General features: G+C 38.0%; 1 protein-coding gene across 1 annotated transcript in view; it reads left to right on the top strand.

Annotated features, from left to right (window-relative positions):
- The window catches only part of AOAH (acyloxyacyl hydrolase), a 104890-nt gene that overhangs the window by 41894 nt on the left and 39555 nt on the right, over nt 1-23441 (top strand). Inside the window, exons 12-17 of the mRNA XM_075212562.1 lie at nt 6793-6884; nt 13250-13332; nt 14142-14178; nt 18548-18622; nt 20997-21169; nt 21316-21374. Of these exons, the coding sequence (XP_075068663.1) occupies nt 6793-6884; nt 13250-13332; nt 14142-14178; nt 18548-18622; nt 20997-21169; nt 21316-21374 (519 nt within the window). The remainder of the gene's footprint in view (nt 1-6792; nt 6885-13249; nt 13333-14141; nt 14179-18547; nt 18623-20996; nt 21170-21315; nt 21375-23441) is intronic.

Here is a 23441-nt window from a genome sequence, read left to right as displayed (position 1 = left end):
GGGTACCTGGAATTCAGCTGCAAATGGTACAGTGTATTAATTATGTAATAACTTACATAGTGTTAGGTCCAAGGTCTTTAAGTTATCTCAGACATTATGATTTTGAAAAGGTATCCTTTTTAGTGGAGTTCAAAAAGAAAAACATAAATGGAAAATATTACCTGCGTTGCTGCAAACCAATAGAATAGCCCAATCCCCTCCATGCCATGATCTGTGGCGCTATCCTCACAACTCCCAAGGCAGCCTTTTTTTCATATAGGCAGTTTGATTTCCAGTGGCAACATTCTGCTTGCAGGGGTGAGGAGAGCACATTGGGGCACGGACCCAGGGAATCAGGTGGGTAGCTATAATGCAGATTATATTTAGCATTTATGTTTTAACAAATGTCACCCAGAACTGAAATTAGTCTTAAAACCAGGCGACATCAGCAGCAGGAGGCTGATGCTAGTCGCTGCACAAAGGTCATTTCTAGATATTTCATATACCCACTGTTTAACACATCAGCACAGGGTTGGATTGGTAGACTGTCAACTAATATATGTAACCCAGAAAATAGCTATTAGGGGTAAATGTACCTAAAAGTGATAAAAAGTGGAGATGTTGCCCATATCAACCAATCATTTTCTAGAATGTACTGGATATATTATAGCTAGAATGTGATTGGTTGCTATAGGCAACACCACCACTTTTTATTTTTATAAGGTTTGATACATTTATCCCTTAGTGTTTGTTACAGCACTCTTGGGGGTAAATGTATCAAGTTGAGAGTTTTCCGGCAGGTTTGAAAAACCAATCAGATTCTAGCTATCATTTATTTAGTACATTCTACAAAATGATAGCTAGAATCTGATTGGTTGCTATAAGCAACATCTCCACTTTCACACCTACCGGAAAACTCTCAGCTTGATACATTTACCCCTTGGTGTCAGGCCTAACCAATATAAGCTATAAAATGAAAAAAAAAAACTTGAGCAAAATAATAGGGTGGCAGACAGTGAATATGAATTCATGCACTTGCCTACTTGTTATTGATGCCTGTGATGCTTATGCTTAGGGGTCAAGTTAATGTTACAATGTTAACGTTAACGCAAATTGCTGCTCACTTATACATTTGTCTCTCCCCACACATCTGTATGTGTGTCTGTGTATATACATATATATATATATATATATATATATATATATATATATATATATATGTATATATATACACTTCTCATGCATATACATGCATTTTTCATTTTATGCAAAGGTCCAATTTATATAGTTTATACCTTGAAATATGGATGAGGTTTTGGAAGATAAACTTTGCCTTGTTTTCTGTTATACCATACAATAATATTAACACATGATCTAAAAATAGCAATAGGAAAGGAGCATTCCTCCATCATGAATTTGTTTTCCTCTAAGAAGATTGATATATTCCTTTTTATCTAAAGCACCATGTGTGCATAGCAGGAGAAATTTAGAGAGCGCATCCAGTCTACATTGCTCACCTATAATCCATTATATGACTGTTCTGCTCGCATGTGGATATCGATCAGCCTTTTGTCTATTAATCTTTTAGCAGTGTTCCTTTTCTATATACACTAGCTTAGATTTTTGCAGAGCTGTGGAACAACAATGAAATGTGTTTATATATACTGAAATATGTTTATACTATATTTTAACATTTTAACATACAAACCCACATATAAATGTAGAAAACAGCCAGGGTTCACTCCCCCCAGTTAATTTAGAATAGATATATAAAAATATTGAGTTCAAGCAACGAATTTGCTACATGATTCCTACACTTGTTAAGTTGTAAATATCCAGGGCCATCTTAACAACATTATGGGCCCCCGGGCAAAGCAGTGCACAGGGGCCCCTACACATATATATATATATATATATATATATATATATATATATATATATATATATATAGATAGATATAGATGTATAGAGATATAGATATAGATATAGATATATAGAGTTTGAGATAGATAGATGTACTTGCTCAGTGACCCTTGAAGGTTTTTTTTGTAGGATTTTTCTTTTGCAGGATTATTTATTCTAATTAAGAGCCCTGCCTATGGGGTCCCCTTGCCCCTGGGGCCCCCAGGCACCTGCCCATCGTGCCCAATGGAAAAGATGGCCCTGTAAATATCATCTTATGTTTTTTTAATTAATTGCAGTTTTTTTTTGTTTGTTGTTTTTTAATGAATTATTATCCCAAGTAAGGATTGGGTAAGGTTGGGCCGCAGGAACATTATGGTAATATTTTGATAAGGGTCACTATCTTGAGATAAAATAGGATAAATGAGAACGCTAGGAAACTTAATTTATGTTTTTTTCTCAGTGCAAGCAAAATATCTCATGCTTGCAGATATCAATAATCTCCTTCTCTCACTACTGACAGAGAAGCATTATACTGTATTCCTAGGTTAACCACTGGCAATAGCCTCCAGCTGCACTGCCAGCAAGGCCTGTATGAGACTGCAGGGCCAGTCATAGTGGCAAATTGATGGTGATTGGAAGCACTAACCAACTTTAATGTACCAATGTCATCCATATCCTTAATTCCTCCTTCTCCTCCTCAGTCTTCCTTAATTAATCAAAGTTTTGTATCCCTCCTTTCCTTGAATAACAGGCCCATCATCGCTAGCAAAGTTACTAAGCCCGAAGAGACAATCAGATCTATTCTTCTTCTTACCCTGCCCTCACTATTTTAAATGAGAAGCTGAGAGGGAGAAGCATCAAATATTTTAGTAGATACAGGAAAAGAGATAAGAGTACCCCCACAAGAAAGATCACTCACTCTCAAACATATTGATTGTCCACCTTCAGATTACTTTAACTTATTGGTTTGTGCATAACCTCTGCCAGCTTTTATTGCTTGGGTTTTCAACCATGTATTTCTATCGCCCAGACAAGGTTGTTTATTTTTGCCATCGTGGGTTCTGACAGAGCTCCACTGTGTTTTCTGAATTAAATACAATGAAAGCAACAAACTACTCTGCCTAAAGATGTGGCTGAAAACCCCCTTTAAGTAAACTTGAATATCCTCAACTGCATATTGTCATCATCATCATCATTATTTATTTATATAGCGCCACTAATTCCGCAGCACTGTACAGAGAACTCATTCACATCAGTCCCTGCCCCATTGGAGCTTATAGTCTAAATTACCTAACATACACACACAGACTGAGAGAGATTAAGGTCAATTTAATAGCAGCCAATTAACCTACTTGTATATTTTTGGAGTGTGGAAGGAAATCAGAGCACCCAGAGGAAACTCATGCAAACATAGGGAGAACATACAAACCCCACACAAATAAGGCCAGAGAACAACAGAATTTATTATGCAGTGAGGATCGCTGGCGTTTTTGATTGTTATTAATCAAGAAATAAATTAACTTTTAATTTCTTCCAATATATTTGTTAGTGTGCTCTCTTGTAGGGTATTATTTATTTTTCTTTTCCTATTAGCAACTGGGTATACCATAAGCAGGACCCAGGTTACCTGCTAAATATTATACTTATATTGTTGAGTATTTGATTTATGAACAGTTGTAAGATTTAAAGGACTATTAGTGAAGCTTTCATAAATAGATATGCCCACTAGGTATAGTAGTTACCCAAAGCCAAGAGCCAGCTCAGGCAGCAACTCTCAGAAGCTGGAGGACTAAATCCATCTATAGCTCTACAATAGTGCTCTATGGAAGCTGTTTCATAGAATGCTATGTAGAGCTCAGAGTGGCTTTGAAGTGTTCTTGTTTTGCCTGCTGGAAATACTAGCTAGATCTTGAGCATGGGTAGCTCTCAGATCCACTCTACAGGTTCATTGGGGTTCCACAAATGGGGGGGTCCACCTATTTGTTATATGTGGGGGGGGGCATATTTAATTAATGAAAACATCTGTCAATGTGTGAGATGATCTGAAGAGAGACATCTTAAGAAAGAGTCTAGTGTGATTCATTATCACCTATTTTCTTTCCTTTTTCCCTCCTCATGTATGTAATACATCATCATCATCATCACCATTTATATAGCGCCACTAATTCCACAGCACTGTACAGAGAACTCACTCACATCAGTCCCTGCCCCATTGGGCTTACAGTCTAAATTCCCTAACACACACAAAGACACAGACAGAGAGACTAGGGTCAATTTTTTAGCAGCCAATTAACCTACCAGTATGTTTTTGGAGTGTGGGAGGAAACCAGAGCACCTGGAGGAAACCCATGCAAACATGGGGAGAACATACAAACTTCTCACAGATAAGGCCATGGTCGGGAATTAAACTCATGACCCCAGTGCTGTAAGGCAGAAGTGCTAACCATTTAGCCACTGCGCTGCCCTAATACAAGTTCTTTGTCAATTCTCTGCACCATAACTTTATGAGTAGAGGGATGTTTTATCTTCCTTGTGCTGCATTTTGGAGCATGGCAAGTAAGGCATACCTCATTTTTATTGCCTGTACATGGCATGTTCTATAAAATATGTCTTCTTTAAAAATTCTCTCCAAGTAAATGAGAGAGCCCTTTAGGAGCATATCTGAATCGTTAAAGCACTTCAAATATGCTGTAAAGATATGTTTTAGGTTCTGGATGAACCCTATAGAAAGTGATTTTTATCTCCAAAATTCACCCATGCCGACCTATTTATTCATAAATCACACAATTTTTATTACTTATAGGGAGTCCATATGGTAGATTTATCAAACCTTCTTAAAAGGAAAAGTGGAGGTGTTGTCCCTAGAAACCAATGGAATTCGAGCTATCATTTATCTAGTACATTCTAGAAAGTGATAGCTAGAATCTGATTGGTTGCTAGGGGCAACACCACCACATGTCCTTTTTAGAACTTTAGATAAACCTACCCCCATGTCTGAGTTCATATCAATTTTAATGTATCTATCATAAAATAGGTACATTCAGATGACTTGCTTCTTATAGCTCATATTTCCTCAATAAAAAGAGATTAAAAAACAATAAATAAGAGGAAGAACATATTTAGGACTTTGTTTAGTATGGTGCAAAGCAAAGTGAGTTATTCTGCTTATCAGATTTAACTCAAAGTATAAGCAGGGTACTCCCAATTCCAGTACCCTGTTTTTAGCACTGACCCATTCCAGCAGTCTCTGTCAAGCAGTAGCAGGGTTTAACTTTACCCTGTTTGAAGAACAACATTCAACATCAATACCCAGTAAGAAACTACGGACAATCTATAGTGACCCCATCATCACCCTTGTTGAGCATACTTGTAATCTACAATGCGGTATCAAAACTGATATTCGGCACTGCAAGTTCTTGTCTCAGACATGGTATTCCCCTAGGGATCTTGTTATGTCTACCATGGTGCTGCTTGACAAGAACCTAACCTTAACAATGCTAGAAATTTTCCTCCAAGGGTTCGTCCACACTTCTCAGTTGTTTTTGGCACTTCTCATACATTAATAAATGCATGAAAACTGCATTATAATAGAATAACTTAGTGTCAATGGTGCCATTACCGCTGTACCCCAAAATTTTGAATGCCACATTTTAGAAAACAACACGGCCTATTCCTCATGCGTTCACATACACTACCAGTACAACATATTGTATTGGAAAATGCACAACACATGAAAAGTGCATGGAAAACAGATTAAAATTGCTTGACTTAAAAGTATTAGTTTTCAGCATTTTTATCTATTTCCACAGCGCATACGTGTTAACTAGCCCTGAGCTACTGAACTTTACATGCCACTGTCAGTCTTCACGAGATTCCCAGTCAAATTCCCCAGGTGATATACTGGGTACATAGAGAACAATTTATGGGAAGTTACAATACAAAACAAACATCTCATTTTCACAACACCTGCAAAAGTTAGGCTGTGTACTCTCTACAGTTTTTCCACCCGATTATTGAGCGAATCACAAACGACTGTTAGGTTCAATATAGTATTAGTGTACGCTCCAGCGATCATGTTTTATTGTACCAAAGCACATTGTATCGTTTGATTTGATTTTACAAACGGACTAAAAATCTCTATAAATGATGCAACAATGTTGGGCAAATTCTGAAGTGTGTATGCACTCACGACCAGCAGTGTAGGCAGATCTCTATAGAATTTACAGAGTCATAATCTTTTCAGCAGATGGTTATGGCAGCTAAAGAGCACAGATCTGAAGGTAAATTGTGTAAGTATGTGCTCATGAATCAGCATGCTGATTGGGACTTTCAGTCATTGGTAAAATTGTTAAAAATATCGCAGTTGGAGAAATTTTCTGTAGTGTGTACCTAGTCTAACAATATAATACCATACTTGCCAACTCTCCTGGAATGTCCGGGAGACTCTTATTTTGCGTGAATCTCACGGACTCCCGGGAGATTGTGGCAATCTCCCGCATCTGCCCACTTCCTAGTGAAGTGGGCAGAATTAGGTCCAAAACGTCGCGATTCACCGGGAATCACAGCGTTTGCGTCATTATGTCACGGGAGCGGGTCCAAAATGACGCAAATTTTGGAGCCCCATCACGCCCACCTCCCCAGGCAGTCTCCCACAAGCAGATAAAAAAGAGTCTTACTCCTCCCTAATATATTTTATACTTGTTGAATAGCGGGGAATTGATTTCAGAGTGAAGTGCCACCGGACCCTTGCATGATGAGACTGCGGTGATTTTCTGGTTGGAATCTCTGCTCATTTTTGCTTAGGCATTCCTCCACCATAATAACGGAGCATGGCTCCTGTGGTACTTCAAGGTTAATTAAATTATGTCACTCAGTTAAAAAATATCAATGATATTTTTATTTGTTTAGGAATCATTTTCTAACATGGCGCTTGCCATTTCCAATGAACTTGACTGGCCTCAATTTTCCATGTACACTGGATTTCAGAACTCGACAATTGGGTAAGATATTTAAATCATGAGTTATATGTACTATGGCAATTGTATATGCATTCTTATTCCTATTCACTTCCCCAACATATAGTTGTGCAGGTGTTTAGAATTGATAATGAAGCATTCTTCTTTATAGTTTATGTTACATTCAGCTGGAAAATTTTATAAAACTTAACAATGTGGATTTCATGATGATGCCTATGTTGGTCTGTCATTTTGGTACTGGATACACTGTCATACCCAGTAACTGTGAGGCCATACACTACATGGCAATCAGAGTAAAAAGTGGGTTTGGCCAATTTAAACTAAAACATAACTAAAGGTTGCAAGAACGAAGTACGGGATTCATATTGCAAAACATAATCCTATTTAATAGACATGTAGGGCCTGATTCATTAAGGAAAGTAAAGACAAAAACAAGAGTAACTTTGCACTTTGGCAGAGCCATGTTGCATTGGAGGGGAAGGTAAATATAAATGTGGGACCAGATATATAGTTGGGGTATAGTTGACATGTTCTAGGTCAACTTTAAATTTCAGTGTAAAAATAAAGTATTTGTGTGCTACATGATAAAACAGCCAGTATCTAACTTGTGCAAAATAGTAAACTAATTTGCACCCCTTTCATTGTACCATGGTTGGTCCAGAAGAAAATGTACTCCTTTTTTTGCCTTACTTTCCTTAATGAATCAGGCCCGCATGTGTCTAATATTCATATTCCCTGTCATTAATTGCATATATATCAAGAAAGATCTCCAGAGTCTAAATATTTAATAATTATACAATTTCCTTTGGATTTTCAGATATTTATTATTTGTTTACCTATTGTATGGTATCTGGCAATTGTTCTTAACTCTATTGGATAGCTATCCGTTTTTCTGTATTTTTTTTTAAATATAATAATAATGATTCCTTTTTTTAGTACCTTTCTCCCAATAGGACCCAAAACACATTGCATTGTTACACAGAGTAAGGCAGCCACCATGCAATTTTCATCTCATTGAATTGAGATGCAGAGGTCCGAACATTGGGGAGAGGTTTGGAGCCAACCAGGATCAACCAATCAGAGAGAAGGAAGGGCATGGTTATGCAAAATGGCCCCACCTAAATAAATATCTAGATCTGTCCCTGTCACCATGGGTATGCTACACACACATCCATTTTGTTAGTCAACTTACCTGTATGTCCTTGAACTGTGTGGAAGGAAACCCATGCAAACACAGGAAGAACATACAAACTCCACACAGATAGGGCCATGATAGCAATCAAATCCATGGTCTCCATGCTGTGACGCAGCAATTCTGACAACTGTGTAAAGATATATGTGTGTGTGATTATATATATATAAATATATATATATATATATATATATATATTGTGGGCAGCATGGTGCCTAAGTGGTTAGCACTTCTGCCTCACAGCACTGGGGTCATGAGTTTGATTACCGACCATGGCCTTATCTGTGCGGAGTTTGCATGTTCTCTCTGTGTTTGCGTGGGTTTTCTTCGGGTGCTCCGGTTTCCTCCCACACTCCAAAAACATACTGGTATGTTTTGCTGCTATTAAATACCCCGTAGCTTCTCTCGGTCTGTGTGTGTGTGTGTATGTTAGGGGATTTAGATTGTAAGCTCCAATGGGGCAGGGACTGATGTGAGTGAGTTCTCTGTGCAGTGCTACGGAATTATATAATATATCATCATCATATTATTTATATATATATAATATATATATATATATATATATATATATATATATATATATATATATATATATATTCCAGGTGAGGCGGCACTCAAGGATTTAAGACAAAGTATACTTTGTATCAACATGGTGTATTTAATCCGTTGCAATGTTTCAGTATAGTACTTTCTTCAGGGACATCATGTGGGAATCTGACAAACATACTGCTCAATACATATAGTGCACAGCATAATTAACATACCATATATCTGCTGTAATGTGAAACAAGCTGTCTGAAGTGTTTGAAGTGGTAGCACTGCTATCCCAGCATGCATTACAGGGGAATAGCACTCCCACTAGATCAAAACTTCCAATGAATAAGCAATGCAGGGCAACATCACCATAAGGGGCATAGCTAACAAACATCACCATGGCAACCCGAAATGAAAACATGCAAAAAACCCACAAATTTTCTAATGGAAAAGTATTAAACCAGCATCTGTTTACCCACTGCTCACTGGATAACCACCTAAAGTGCAATAACAATTTAAAACTACATTAAGTAAAGACATTTAGAAAGAAGAGGGAAATGCATGTATGTTGATATACAAATGGCAAAGCCACACTAATTGTGCAATATATCAGTGTGATTTACCCAGGGCCGCCGAGAGGGGGGGTAGCGGGTACATTTTACCCGGGCCCGGCCATGCCAGGGGGCCCGGGCCGGGCCCTCGCTGCTATTTATTTTTTTCATTTTATTTTTTAAATTTTTTTTTGTATCTTGCGGTTTTTAAAAATATATATGTTTTTTTTTTCCCGGGGGGTGGTCCGTTGGTGGGGGAGCTATAAGAAATAAAAATAAAGAAATAATAAAAAAATCAATACTCACGTGACCGCGGCGCCGCGTCCCTCCTCTCCTGTCTTCTCCATTCACACTGACTGTCGGGCGTGACGTCATCAAGTCAGTCAGTGAGGAGCGCCGCAGCCAGACAAGACCAAGGCAGAAGAAAGAAGAGAAGACAGAAGAGAAGAGAAGAAAAGAAAGAAGCTGACAAGAGGTAAGGAAAGAAACTGAGAGGCAAGGGGAAAACAGAGGGACAGTACTATAAAGAAGGGGCAGAGAGGCACAGAGGAATACAAGGACAGAGAGGCACATAGGAAAACAGAGGCAAAGAGGCACAGAGGAAAACAGGGGCAGAGATGCACAGATGAAAACAGGGGCAGAGAGGCACAGAGGAATACAGGGGCAGAGAGGCACAGAGGAATACAGGGGCAGAGAGGCACAGAGGAAAACAGGGGCAGAGAGGCATAGAGGAAAACAGGGGCAGAGAGGCACAGAGGAAAACGGGCAGAGAGGCACAGAGGAATATAGGGGCAGAGAGGCACAGAGGAATACAGGGGCAGAGAGGCACAGAGGAATACAGGGGCAGAGAGGCACAGAGGAATACAGGGGCAGAGAGGCACAGAGGAAAACAGGGGCAAAGAGGCATAGAAGAAAACAGGGGCAGAGAGGCACAGAGGAAAACAGGGGCAGAGAGGCACAGAGGAATACAGGGGCAGAGAGGCACAGAGGGAAAAAAGGTGCAATGAGGCACAGAGTTAAAAAAAGGGGAGAGAGGCACAGAGTGAATAAAAAGGGGGGAAAGCAGCATGGAGGGCGCAGTGTAGTTGTGATGGGGCTTGTTGCAATGTAGTGTGTGTGAGGTAGGTGGTGGCTAATTAATGGGCGCTATTTTGTTTGTAGGGTGATGGTGAGGCAATTTAATAGTGGGGATTATTAATTTAAGATGGGGTGATTTGGGGGCTATTGAATGTGGGGGTGAGTTTGGGGCGAATGAGGTATATTTATTAAATGTGACTATGAATTATTTAATGGCAGTGATGATTGCGGGAAATAGGTATTGCTGGGGCTGTTTGCATGATGGGAAATAGGTTTATTTATTAAATGTGAATACTATTATTTTAATGTTGGGGCTGGAGGAAGGCCTAATTATTAATCGAGGGTGCTATTGATTTAACGCTGCGTCTGGCTGTAATTTTCTAAATGTAGCCATTTTTTTTCCAAATAGGTCCTCCAACATTCCAAGATCCAGACAAGCCACAACTAAAGAAACCAGCAGCCACAGGTGGAGAAAGTGAGAAGAACAGGTAGGACAGAGCAGCATAGTGTGTGAAATGTTATGATTGTAGTAGGGACAATGCCAATGTTTGATGAGTGTATGGTGAGCCCAGTGGGCGCAGGCCAAGACTGAACTCTTTGTGTGCACACTGCATTCTTCCTATACTACACAAGGGTGCTAGATGTCCTGAAAGTCAGGAGTGCTTGGACAAATGTCACGCTCCGGTGAATTCAGGACCTAGTGATTTTGATGTGCTAGCCACGCCCCAATGCCGCATTGCCACGCCCCCAATCGTGTGACCACACCCTTGAAAAATTTTGCGCTTACTCAACTAGAAGGGGGGCCCAATGAATTTGTTGTACCGGGGCCCTGAATTCCTCTTGGCAGACCTGGACTTACCAATATCTGCATATATATGTAAGCTATATTTAATGAATGAAGAGAACTCTTACTGTTATTAATACATATATTAACCATTAATACTACCAAACTACCAAAAGCAGTTGCAATCTGGCTTTCTGTATATATTGATACTATATAAATACATCATCTATTATTTGCATGACATATCTAAATAAATAAAGCAGCTATAGACCACTAGCAATACATTGTATATTCTAATGAATGTTCAAGACTGCATTCCCATGGGAGACCACCAAGGCTCGGATAAAAGAGCCTGGGAAGTTTCACAGGGAGCATGCATCCAGATCTACATGATCTACATGAGTGGCATGCAACCCCAGTTGCTACCCACTCGTAATACTCTACCGAACTGCGTGCAGTTCCTGCAGCTAGCTAACTACTTGCACCATCTAATTCTTGCCGCACATTTTTAGCCCTTTCTTGATATGTGTTGCGTCTGCGCCTTACTGCATCTAGGATTTACTTACAGGGTCACGCCTTCACAAGTCCGTGTTCCGCCCTTTCCCTCGTAGTAAGCCGCAAGCTGTCGCAAGTGTAAAAATTGCGTCCAAGATGCTGGCGGATATGGTGCTTGCTGCACATGCGCGATACTGTTTTTTTGGTCGATGCGCCTAAAACGGACTTTGTGTCCAACTCTAAATGAGGCCCATTATATCTAGCATTCAAAAAATGTCTAGCAACTGGTTGTTCACTGTTGTGTTTTTCTATGGCCATTCTTATAGCTGATCTGTGAAGAGCCATCCTTTCCTTGAATTGCCAAGATGTGATATACACTACGTATATACTGGTGCAGGATAGCATAAAATTAATTTTGTATTCTTTGCCTGAGTGAGGATGTTTAAATGTATTTCCTGTCTCCATCTACCGATATATTATACAATTTGGACACTTAAAGCAACCTGTGCGTACTTTTGTAAATCTATCAATAATTTCAGATGATTTGATGTTTGTAAGATCCGTGCACATTACTAGGTCTTTGATGTTTCGCCCCCATTTATAACAGGGCATAATGGAGACTTCTCTTAGCGACGACAGTTCTGGATCCATTTAGATAATTGGCCACAAAGACTTTACTGTTTTAGCTGTACTTGGGCTTTTTGTGTTATAACACTGTACCCACGGTAATTTAGTAACCGTTTTTGCCAACTTCTTATTCGTAAGTCGTGATCCGAGCTGCCCAACCCCACCCCCCCCTTTCCCCCGGCACTTAACTCCTTCTCCGGCGCGCTGTACGCTCTTTACTGAGGAGATCTCATGAGAGTGAGACTCACGAGATCTCCTCAGTAAGGAGACTACAGCGCGCCGGAGAAGGATTGCAGTGAAAGTGCTCAGCAGCACTGACCGATCAATACTGCTGCTGAGCACTTTCAAGGGCCCCCTGGATGCCATAGGCCCCTGGGCTGTAGCCCAGTTAGCCCTATGGTTAATCCGGCCCTGATTGTAATATCTAAATAGTGAATCTCCTGCAACTCCTATTCATAGGTAAATTTGATTGTGGAGACAGAGATATTGATAGCTTTAAAGAGGTCTTCTAATGTGTTGTTGCTGTCAGTCCATATCATGAAGAAATCGTCTATGTTCCTAGTGTAGAAAAAAATCTGTGCCGAAATTTTAGGCTCAGAAAAAAACAATTTTTTCTTTTGTTGGAACACAAAAATATTTGCATAAGATGGTGTCACATTAGAACCCATTGTGCAGCCTGTAAATTGTAACTAAAATTGACCATCAAAGTAAAAGAAATTTCTAGTTAGTGTTGGTTCCAATAATTGCATGAAAAAAAATCAATATGTGGACCTGTATATTTGATAAAAAGTCTCTTACTGCTGTGCTGCTAGTTCATCTATAAACTATATATATATATATATATACTTAGACATTCTTGAAAAGAGTTTCATATTACCATGAATGCTTTTAAAAGATAAATTAAGTGTCACAAAAAGCATGCATTACAAACTCCATGTTGGAAATGAAATATTTATTTTTCACAATTAACCCTCATTAACTGCACATTTATTGTTATGTTGCTGTAATAGTATTAAAATTACTTTAAACACTTTTATTATATGTGAAACACAAACCCTGCCACTCAGTATGTGCAGTTTCAGATACTTCTGAATTGTCTTTTTTCAAATGTGTGCTCTGTTTACTTTAGAGGATGGACACAGTCATTATACCTACGGATACGAGATTGGAACCTTTGCAACCACAGGGATTACCAGAATATAGCTAAAAATGGTATGTGTTTTTTATTGTGCAAAAGGCAAAGTTGAAACAGCACTTCAATATTATGTCCTTACAAGGCAGTATTTACTAAGGCTAGGTACACACTGAGGAATTTTCCGACTGACGTGTTATCTACAATGACTTTACCTTCGACCTAAGATCCGATTGCTGGGACGATTAATGTGTACACACAAGTCACATTTGAGACGCATATCGAAAGACGGACTGTCTGGACAGTGACTTTTCACAGCCATATTGTCGTGAGCAAAGATTAAAATTTTGTACACACTGAAACGACTTTTGAGGTCCATGTAATGCTATCCCCAAAAATTTAAATAAGGGGCAGAGCATGTTCAATAGTAACCACCCCAAACCTCATAAACGAAGGTAACACGTTTTCTTCATACATTCGTTAGCACGTGTACAGTGTTTATTCGCAACCTCACATAAACAATTTTTTTTGGTTACTAATATGGATTCTTTTGAGAAACATCAAGTTTTTTTTCTGCTCACTGTGGCAAGAAGCCTGCAAGTACATACCTGAAGGGAAGTAGGAGAAAGTATAGATCTGGTTGGACCAAAGAGTGGTTCAAGAGGAAAGACTCATGCTAGAAGCACCTAATTGCCAAATGAGTGACGTGCGGACACCACACCACGTGGCACTGGTACAGGCATCAGGAATTAGCATACACACACCACCAAAGGAGGATGTTATCCCTAAAACAAGTGTTATCTTCTATGCTATGTTTAAATCTAAAATTAGTAAATTAGTATCAGGCTTATTTAAAGTGTGATTTAAATATATATTGCCTTTTTGACAGGTGGTGCGTATGACAATTTACAGAAATATATGCAAAGGTAATTTTACATTTTTAAATAAAAATAATATATATATATATAAAAATATAAATATATTAATAATAACTAATGTCCAAGTGAAATCAATACTCAATATGACAATATGTTAAGAATATTATATTGAATAGTTCATTATCGCTGTGTCATCTCCTTGAAAGACTCATTTCTGTAATGAGTCTGTAACAATACAGAGGCAAATTAACTTTCTGCAGATACATTGGTTTCCTATAATGAAATCTTAACATGAACACTATACAACTAATAAAATGTGTTATGTAAACATTCTCTGTATACCAGTTTAGAGGCTAAGGGGCATATTCAATTGTCGGCGGGATCGCCGAAAATCCTGCGCTCAAAAAATATTACCGTTAATACGGTGAGCTGCGAGCTGAAATCCAGCGAGTAAATTACCGTATTAACGGTTTTTCCGCGCACGATTACCGTAATATCGGTAATCGTGCGCGGACCGCGGGATTTTCGGCAATCCCGCCGACAATTGAATACCCCCCTAAATGTTTTTATTGTAGCATGACAACACTTTGACAGTGCAGAAAGTTCAGAATTATTTAGGATAATCAATCACTTCTATCTTCTTTTGTTTGTTTTTTTTATAACTGAAGTTGTGCACGAACACAAGAAATGTTGCTCACCATATCTAGCTTAGATACTACAGGAACAGTGCCGTCAGAACCACAGTCAGTATTTTAAACATCTGTTAAATGGATTACCAATTTTCCAGTCCCATCAGATACTTAGGGGTATATTTACTAAACTGCAGGTTTGAGTGGAGATGTTGCCTATAGCAACCAATCAGATTCTAGCTTTCATTTACTTAGTGCATTCTACAAAATGATAGCTAGAATCTGATTGGTTGCTATAGACAACATCTCCACTTTTGCAAACCCACAGTTTAGTAAATATACCCCTTAGTGTTAGTAGTGGTCATAAAGAGAGCTCTGTGCAAATCCAGAGTATGTATGTGGATTCTTACAGAGAGGATACCCCCAAGCAGGGCTTGAATAGACATCTGTGGGCAGCACAACTAGGAATTTTAATGGCCCCAATATACCACCCCCCATGGTGGAAAACCTCACTGATACATGGGATTTTGACAGGGAAGGTGGCCCCCCTCAGGGGTGGGCATCATAGCATCTACGCCTCCTCTACCTAGTTACTCCCTTGCCCCCAAACATGTGCTGGCTCATGCTTTATTATGAGCACAGCTAACAAAAGTATTAAAAAAATCCTTACATAGTAGCCATTTTTTGCTTAAGGTTTTGTAACTGCTTCCCATCCTGTCCAGACTTATACTAATAAATGAATGCATTTAGTCCATTATTTCTTCTGACAGCCAATGGGACCCACAGAATAAGGAAGCGCCCATTTGTGCAAACAGATAATGTTGATTACTACTGAAATGCAAATGTGCAAAACCTCTTAATGATAAATCAGGCATTTCTCTTCATGGTCTAACTTGCTTTAGACTGATCAGCTAATGTCTGAAATAGCTTATTATATTTTTTTTAAACACAATATTTCAATAGAGAATACAGGGGGTATATTTACTAAACAGTGTGTTTGAAAAAGTGGAGATGTTGCCTATAGCAACCAATCAGTTTATAGTTATCATTTATTTAGTACATTCTACAAAATGACAGCTAGAATCTGATTGGCTGCTATAAGCAACATCTCTACTTTTTCAAACCCGCAGTTTAGTAAATATACCCCCAGGAGTTGTCCACATTTGGAAAAATCCCTAGTTGGGCAGATGGCGGATTGTAACTTAAGGCATAAACCACAAAACATCATAGTATTCTTGAACCATTGCATGCTACTTGCAAATAGAGCTGAGGTGTCATATGCTTAAAGTATTTGGGCCTGATTCATCACGGCACATATCTGCTGATTTTAAGCATATCGTATGTAAAATCAATCTGCACATGCCAAAAACTGGTAGATATGTCTGTAAACGCAGTCCTGTCCGCTCTGTCTTCAAACACAAAGGACACTTACTTTAGCCTACAATTTTGCGGAGTGAAAGGGGCGTGGAAGGGACATTTTTCCGTAGTCAATATACAGTAGGGGCGTGCCAAACTCAAGCGTACTCAACCACGTTCAAATCAAGCGCTGAGCCTCTCAAAGTTACTTGTTTTTCTGCTGTATCTCTTGCTCCAGCTACATGGCTAGTTTAAGTCCTGTGCAGTAATGATAACAGTCTCGTATTCATGCTATAACATGTGTTTGTAATCAGGAGCAACTGTAAAAATGTATTTTATGTTCAGTAGACATTAACAACATCCTAATAAATGTTTGTCATGAATTAAAAAAAAAAAAATCAACAGTACACATATCTTGAGTTCCATGCCTTGATGAATTTGTGGAGTATACAAAGACAAAATATGTGGTATTAACACCAAATACAGGTTGCCCTCAGTATGCGTGCCTTGATGAATCAGGCCCTTTGTGTGGAAAGCTCATTATCATAAATCATATGTATTTTATATAACGCAATTAAATGTAATTGGTGATGACCCAGAAATATTGAGAGTAGATAAAGGCAGTGTGGGAAGTCCCAAAAAATATCTGTGTCTCACTACCTCAGGAGTCAAATACTGGATTATTGGTGCTTCCCGAGTATTAGGAGTTGGGTCTGCACTTTGTTTTTTTGGTGAGACAATCATCACCAAAGTTATTCGTTTGCTACTTCCTGAGCTAGCTTTCTCTATATCTCATGTTCCTCTGACTAGTGACAGTCTATATGAAAATGTATAGGTGTGTCCCTCTGTGGTGCCAGTTTCCTTTGCATAACTTACTTGCGCTTGGCACCCTCCTTATTATAATATGACCCTGTATAGCAAACTGTATAGTCTCTATGGAGATCTATCGATAGAAGCGATATAAATGACTTGGCACCAGGGCAGGGCTGGTAAATTTTAGCCTCGGGGGCAAGACTTGACTCAGCAGTCTATTAGGAACATTTTAAAGGAAACAAATGCAGGTTGCCCAGTAACCCAGACGTAGGAGCCCACTACGGGACCAGTCAGGGGGGAGGGGGGGACCCCCAGCCCAGCCTGCCCCTGGACCTTCAGTAACGTAAGGCAGAGCATGAGTCAGCTCTCAGCTTCAGGGTTTCAGGTAGTAGGTTTACCTGTAGGAACCACCTATTTTCTATAAAGGGGAAGTTTATACAAAGGAGGTTTGCAAAATTGTATAACCCTTTTAATAGGTACTTGGAAAATGGAAAATGTACATAGATAAGAATACAAAAATACAAGCATTAAACAATGCACATTATTTTTTAATAAAACAATGCCAACAATGGTATTGTGTGCATGCTTTATTTAATGTGAAGTAAAAAAAATATTGACTACTTAAAAAGATTATGTGAATACATAATTGATTTATTGCTTCTGGTTGCAAAAGCTCAATAGACCTGCACAGTAATGTAGTGTTTTAAAAAGGATATCGTGCCATAATATTGTTTTGAATACAATAAGAGACCTTTATGACAGTGGAGTGGAGATAAACTGGAGTAGAAAGGGAAGTTATTTAACACTCCCATAGTCATGCTTACAGATTATCTACTTCAGTTTTCCTATACTGCACTGTTAGAAATGTTTATCAGTGTTTTTTGCATGTATTGTTAGGCTATGGTATAATATAATATTTTTGTTATGAAGAACACAAATTTTAGACCACATATAAATACACAACAATACACAATATCTACAACATTGTTTTATTTGATTAATAAATCTGTGACATCAGAGGGCAATAAAGTTGATTCCATTTTTTCCTTCTGTCAAAGTTGTTTTAGTGGCCCACTTCAGCTTGGGATCCACAAGAGTATTCTATGGTATGTTTAATGGCCAGTCTGAGTCTAGGGGTTAGATTTACTAAGCTGTGGGTTTGAAAAAATGGGGATGTTGCCTATAGCAACCAATAAGATTCTAGCTTTCATTTATTTAGTGCATTCTACAAAATGACAGCTAGAATCTAATTGGTTGCTATAGGCAACATCCCCACTTTTTCAAACCCGCAGCTTAGTAAATCTAGCCCTAGGTGTGTTTAATTGACTGGTCATATGCTCGACAGTATACCCAGAAAGTAAATGCTATTGAGGATAATTCCTCCTGTTTTTTCCTATTTTTTGTTTTGTTTTTATAACTAAAGTTGTAGACAAGCACAAGAGACTTTACTCTTGTGTTCGCCAAATCTTGAGATACTTATCGTTGTTTATGAAATATTTAGTAGATAAGTCTTTGTACCAGTAGCTGAGGCCATTTAGACAGCGTTAGAGTTGAATGTAAGATCTTTGGCAAATTATTTTACCTGTTGTATTTTACATTGATTCTCTTTTATATTTCAGTTTGGCAAGAAATCAACAGTTGGATAAACCTGTGGTTGTTTTTTATGGTTTGATTGGCAATGATGTCTGCAATCCGTAAGTCTCAAAGAGAAAAAATAATTATGTATATTAATTTATAGTGTATGTAAAAGGGATATGAGTGTTCATGCAGACATTTGCAAGGCTTTTTTGTGTTTACAGTTTAACAATTACAAGAAAACCAGATTAAGAACATATATGATTAAGACAATCATACAGTGACACACACAAAGCAAAACAGAAACAAACATACAACAAAAAACAGACATAAGTCGTTTTCACAAAGGGTAAATGAGTCATTTAAACCGAGCAGTAGTAAATAATGAATACATAAACACATTTTATTGGTGGCTGGAGTAAAATTAAATATGTAAAACAATATTGCAAGCAGGATAACACAGTCATGTTTCCTAGTTTTTGTTTTTAGTTTTTAAAAATATCGGTCAGTTTTTGCTCACATATGTTAAACTATAAGTCTAACATTTTTATAGATGTATAACTTAACAAAGAGCTCAACACTTTCTATTTATAAGCCTCACAAGGAACGAGTAGAGTGAATGGTAATACATTTAGTTTATTTTTATGTACCTTGACCTCTCTAATAGTGGCTACAATTTCAAATCACTGTAGCTATTGAGGGGTCATAGCATTATTTTATTTTAGCAAAATACTAAAAATTGCAAATGTTATAAGATTTTTAAATGTTTGAAAAATGTACTTCTATGTATGCTGTATATCGATATCCACGACCCTTGCCCAACTTGTAATCAACATTTTTGTGAAATAACATTCTGATTGTCCAAAAACAAAAGATTCATCAACAAAACACTGTTGATTCTCGTTTTAGCCCTTTACCTACCTCTGTTAAGTTGATAAATCATTTTAGGTTGCCATAGTTGCATTGTTTGATCCATTCCTGCCACTGAGTCATTTTTTTCTGCATCAGTACCATCAAGTTTTAATTAAACATAATAATTGTCAAAACAATCTAAATAATGAATTGTATTTGGTATGAGTTGTACTTTATAAGAAGGAGGTTTGGAGACATAGCTCAGGGCCGGGGCTTTTAGGTGGACCAGACGACCTTACCATTTACTATTCAATCCCAATGTTACATGTATAATTTAGTAAAGAAAGATATAAATCTATTATGTTGAAGGGATTGTTGTATATTCAAATGAGCTTGTTGAGCTGCATTTACTTTTTATTTCCATTTACTTGGAGAATGGGGCTTGCAGTGAATATTGATACATTTTGGGTGAAGGGCCTATTATATGATGCAAATGAATGAAAATTTAAAATTAAAAGTGAACCAGAATTGATCTTGGACAGTTATTAGTGTTTAAACAAGTGTTTAGGCCATAAAATCGTTCCATGCTAGTGGATCACCTAGACCCTATTCATTCATGATTATTATGCTATACAGAACCCTTTCACTACTATCTAGTGGGCAAGACACTGGACATTACAGACACACACAAAGCATGCAAAAGGTTATAGATGGCGCTGCTTTAAAATAAGGTCTACAATGCTGCACAGAATAATAGGGGATGTCCCACCCCTACGTACAACAATATACACAAATAATACTGGCGCGGAGTATGACCTGATAATGGGGGAGAAATGTAATGGATGAGGAAATGACGTGAAAGATAATAGACACAAATTAAATGAAAATCGTAATTTATACGACAGTATTAAAAAACACAATATCCAGTGCACTGGTACATTGACAAATGGTATAACACATATGACCAAACATAGAAAGAGACATAATCATATAGGTTGACTAGCTAAAAAGCTGCAACCGTACTGTAACATGCAGTCCTATATGACCAGAAAGCATGCAGATAGATGTGGATAGACTGGATATTGTGTTTTTTAATACTGTCGTATAAATTACAATTTTCATTTAATTTGTGTCTATTATCTTTCACGTCATTTCCTCATCCATTACATTTCTCCCCCATTATCAGATCATACTCCGCGCCAGTATTATTTGTGTACACACAAAGCATGGTTTCTATTTAGCTCTTTTACTGGTACCTTCCTGTGCTTGATGAGTTAAGGAGTACCTATGGGAAATATACTCTAATATCAGTAGACTGCTGCAGCCTTGGCCTTGCCCTGTAGATAAGTTATATTCTACTACCCATGTGCTATGCGTTTTCTACAAGCATCATCATCTTCCATTTATTATTTACTTGCAAAGCGTCACACATATTCTGTAGTGCTATACAACTGGGAAGATATAGTGAGAGTCAGTTGCAAACTGACACAGCGAGTAGAGTGGGCACTGCTCATGAGATGTTACAGTCTAGAAGTGTATGGTAACATGTAAGACATAAGGGTGATTTACCTACGCATTGTCAGAGTGATTCATTCATTATTGTGTAAATTGCTAAACTGACCTATTTTGCCTTTGTTCTAGATATGCAGATACACTAAATCATATGACTACACCTGAGACGTTAAAGACTAACGTCATGATGGAGCTTAAATACCTGGATGCACATATACCAAGTGGAAGTCATGTGGTTTTAATGTCCCTAGCAGATGGCCGTTTCCTCTGGGATACCTTACATGACAGATATCATCCTATTGGTAATTAGGATTTAATGCAATGCGTGATTATCTTCACTTTGAGAAACGTAGCTTTATACATCTTACGTTTTTAGCATTTTTATCTACCAATAGGAATTATGAAGCAGTGAAATGATTGGGTTAAATTTATGTTTTGTCTTACACAGGTGAATTAAATAAGGATGTCACATATGCACAATTCTACCAGTTCCTGAGCTGTCTTACAGTAAGTAATAATAACCCTTCACCCATTCGTAGAAAATGTAAGAAATTAAAGGGACACTGCCATGCAACCATGCTTTTATGTTTTATGTTTTTACATATAGATCTTTCTCTGTTATCAATGTTACAAGATTGACATTTCAAGTTGCTGCTTCTCTTTTTATTTAATTCATTTGGAATCACTGTGTATGCAGGTCCACTGTGGTTGTTTTACTCCGTTCACTCAGCTATAGATAACGATATCAGTCACCTGTTTGGGCAGTGAACAGAGACAAGATTTTGAGAGTCAGCGGAAAAAAAAACCCTGCCACCATAAGAGTGAAAATGTTTTGTGCAAACTGTGATCTACACAAACTAGCACTCATTCACACTGCTAATGTGTTTGAAATTGAATTTAAAATGATATACATTTGCTGTCCATTTAAGAATTTGTTCAAGTTATCAACTATTATAAAGTTACAACTTGCACATAATTTGTGAAACAGTTTCCCACGTAATTATGTTGTTCATCTGGATTGCAGAACTTTTTTTCATAAGTACATTTATTGCAATAATGATCATCACAGCACCACACTGTGTCCCATTTAAATAATGACAGAATACAGCTGATCATCTATGTTTCTCCGTGCTTCCAATATAATAAGCTGTTGACTAAGATTGTCGGCGACTTTGTTGTCTCTGGAGAGATATAGTTACAGTCTGCAAACATCAGTACTTATCTGTGCTGAGCAAACGTAAAACTTCTAATATAACTCCTATACAAATATGTCACACAAGTTAACCCGTGCATGATACTCATGTATTCTAGTCAAATCAAGCTACTTAAGGTGTTAAAAAGGTTCTTGTCATGCATTTGGGCCATAGCCCAGGCCTCCTCAGGGGAAGAGCGTTACTTCCCAACGTAAGCGCCCTTTTTTAACATGGTTTTGTCCACATGTCACCACCTCATCATTCTTCTCCATCACCTCATCCTTCATTTTCATCGCCACATCTATCCAGATGTCTATCCAGACACAGGGATCTCTCTCAGCGGTCCTGAGTATCACACTCCTCTCACTCTGTCACCCCCAGCAACCACCAACCACTCCCCACTGTCACCCCTGGCAACCACCAACCACTCCCAACTGTCACTTCTCCTTCAAGAAATATATATATATTTTTTTTAAATCTTTATAAACACTTTTAACAATTAACAATTTAAATTAACAAATTAAAAACATCTTAGTATACCAAATTTCAGCCCTTTCTGAATTTTTTTTCCCACACACACTAAGAATTTAGTAGGTCAGTGTATAACTCCGCCCAGCAGGTGGCGCTGCAGCTTGGTTTTATTTTTTCCACACACACATACACAGACAGACTAACACACGCCACTAAGCATTTATATTATAGATGTTACCATGTTGTTATCACCATTCCCTAAATACCCCCTCACGCCTGATCTGTTCTATTAGATAGGACCATGTCAGGTACTCTAGTTGAATCTTCTACCACTTGCAAAAAGGTAGTTGTCTTTCAAAATAGATTTTTAAAAGTTGCATGATGTACGGTAGTAATGAAAATGTCATGAAGCTTCTTTTTTGGCGCAAGGAAGCATCTGTGCAGCTGTTGTATCATAATGGAAAAATCTGTTGCCTCTACAATGTTTAAACATGGATGCAACCTCCAAATCCCTGATATGTGATGCGTCTAAAGTCTCCATAAGAAATAATATGATTGCACAAATAGTGCTTTATAATAAGTGTAGCGCCTGTGCTGCCAGGTACCACACCAAACCTGTATACTTGGTATGATTTCACAGTAATTTAATCCCAGCTTTCTCAAATGCAGTTCCTCCATCAGAATACTATTTTCTCTTTGGAGTTGCAGATCTTGGCCTAGCAGTGAAACTCCTGCCTGACTCACAATAGATGATTGGTGATGACACACACACACACACACACACACACACACACACACCAGGTAAAAAGGGAAAAGTCACTTGGCACATTTGTTACATGACTTGATAATTAGAAGATTAATAACTTAGTAAATGATTAAAAAAAGAGGGTCTTATCATCATAAAGTGACT

The sequence above is a fragment of the Mixophyes fleayi genome, chromosome 5 (assembly GCF_038048845.1).
Source record: "Mixophyes fleayi isolate aMixFle1 chromosome 5, aMixFle1.hap1, whole genome shotgun sequence".
Lineage (NCBI taxonomy): Eukaryota > Metazoa > Chordata > Amphibia > Anura > Limnodynastidae > Mixophyes > Mixophyes fleayi.
The sequence above is the reverse complement of the archived record's forward strand: the minus strand, read 5'-3'. Positions and strand labels throughout refer to the sequence as shown.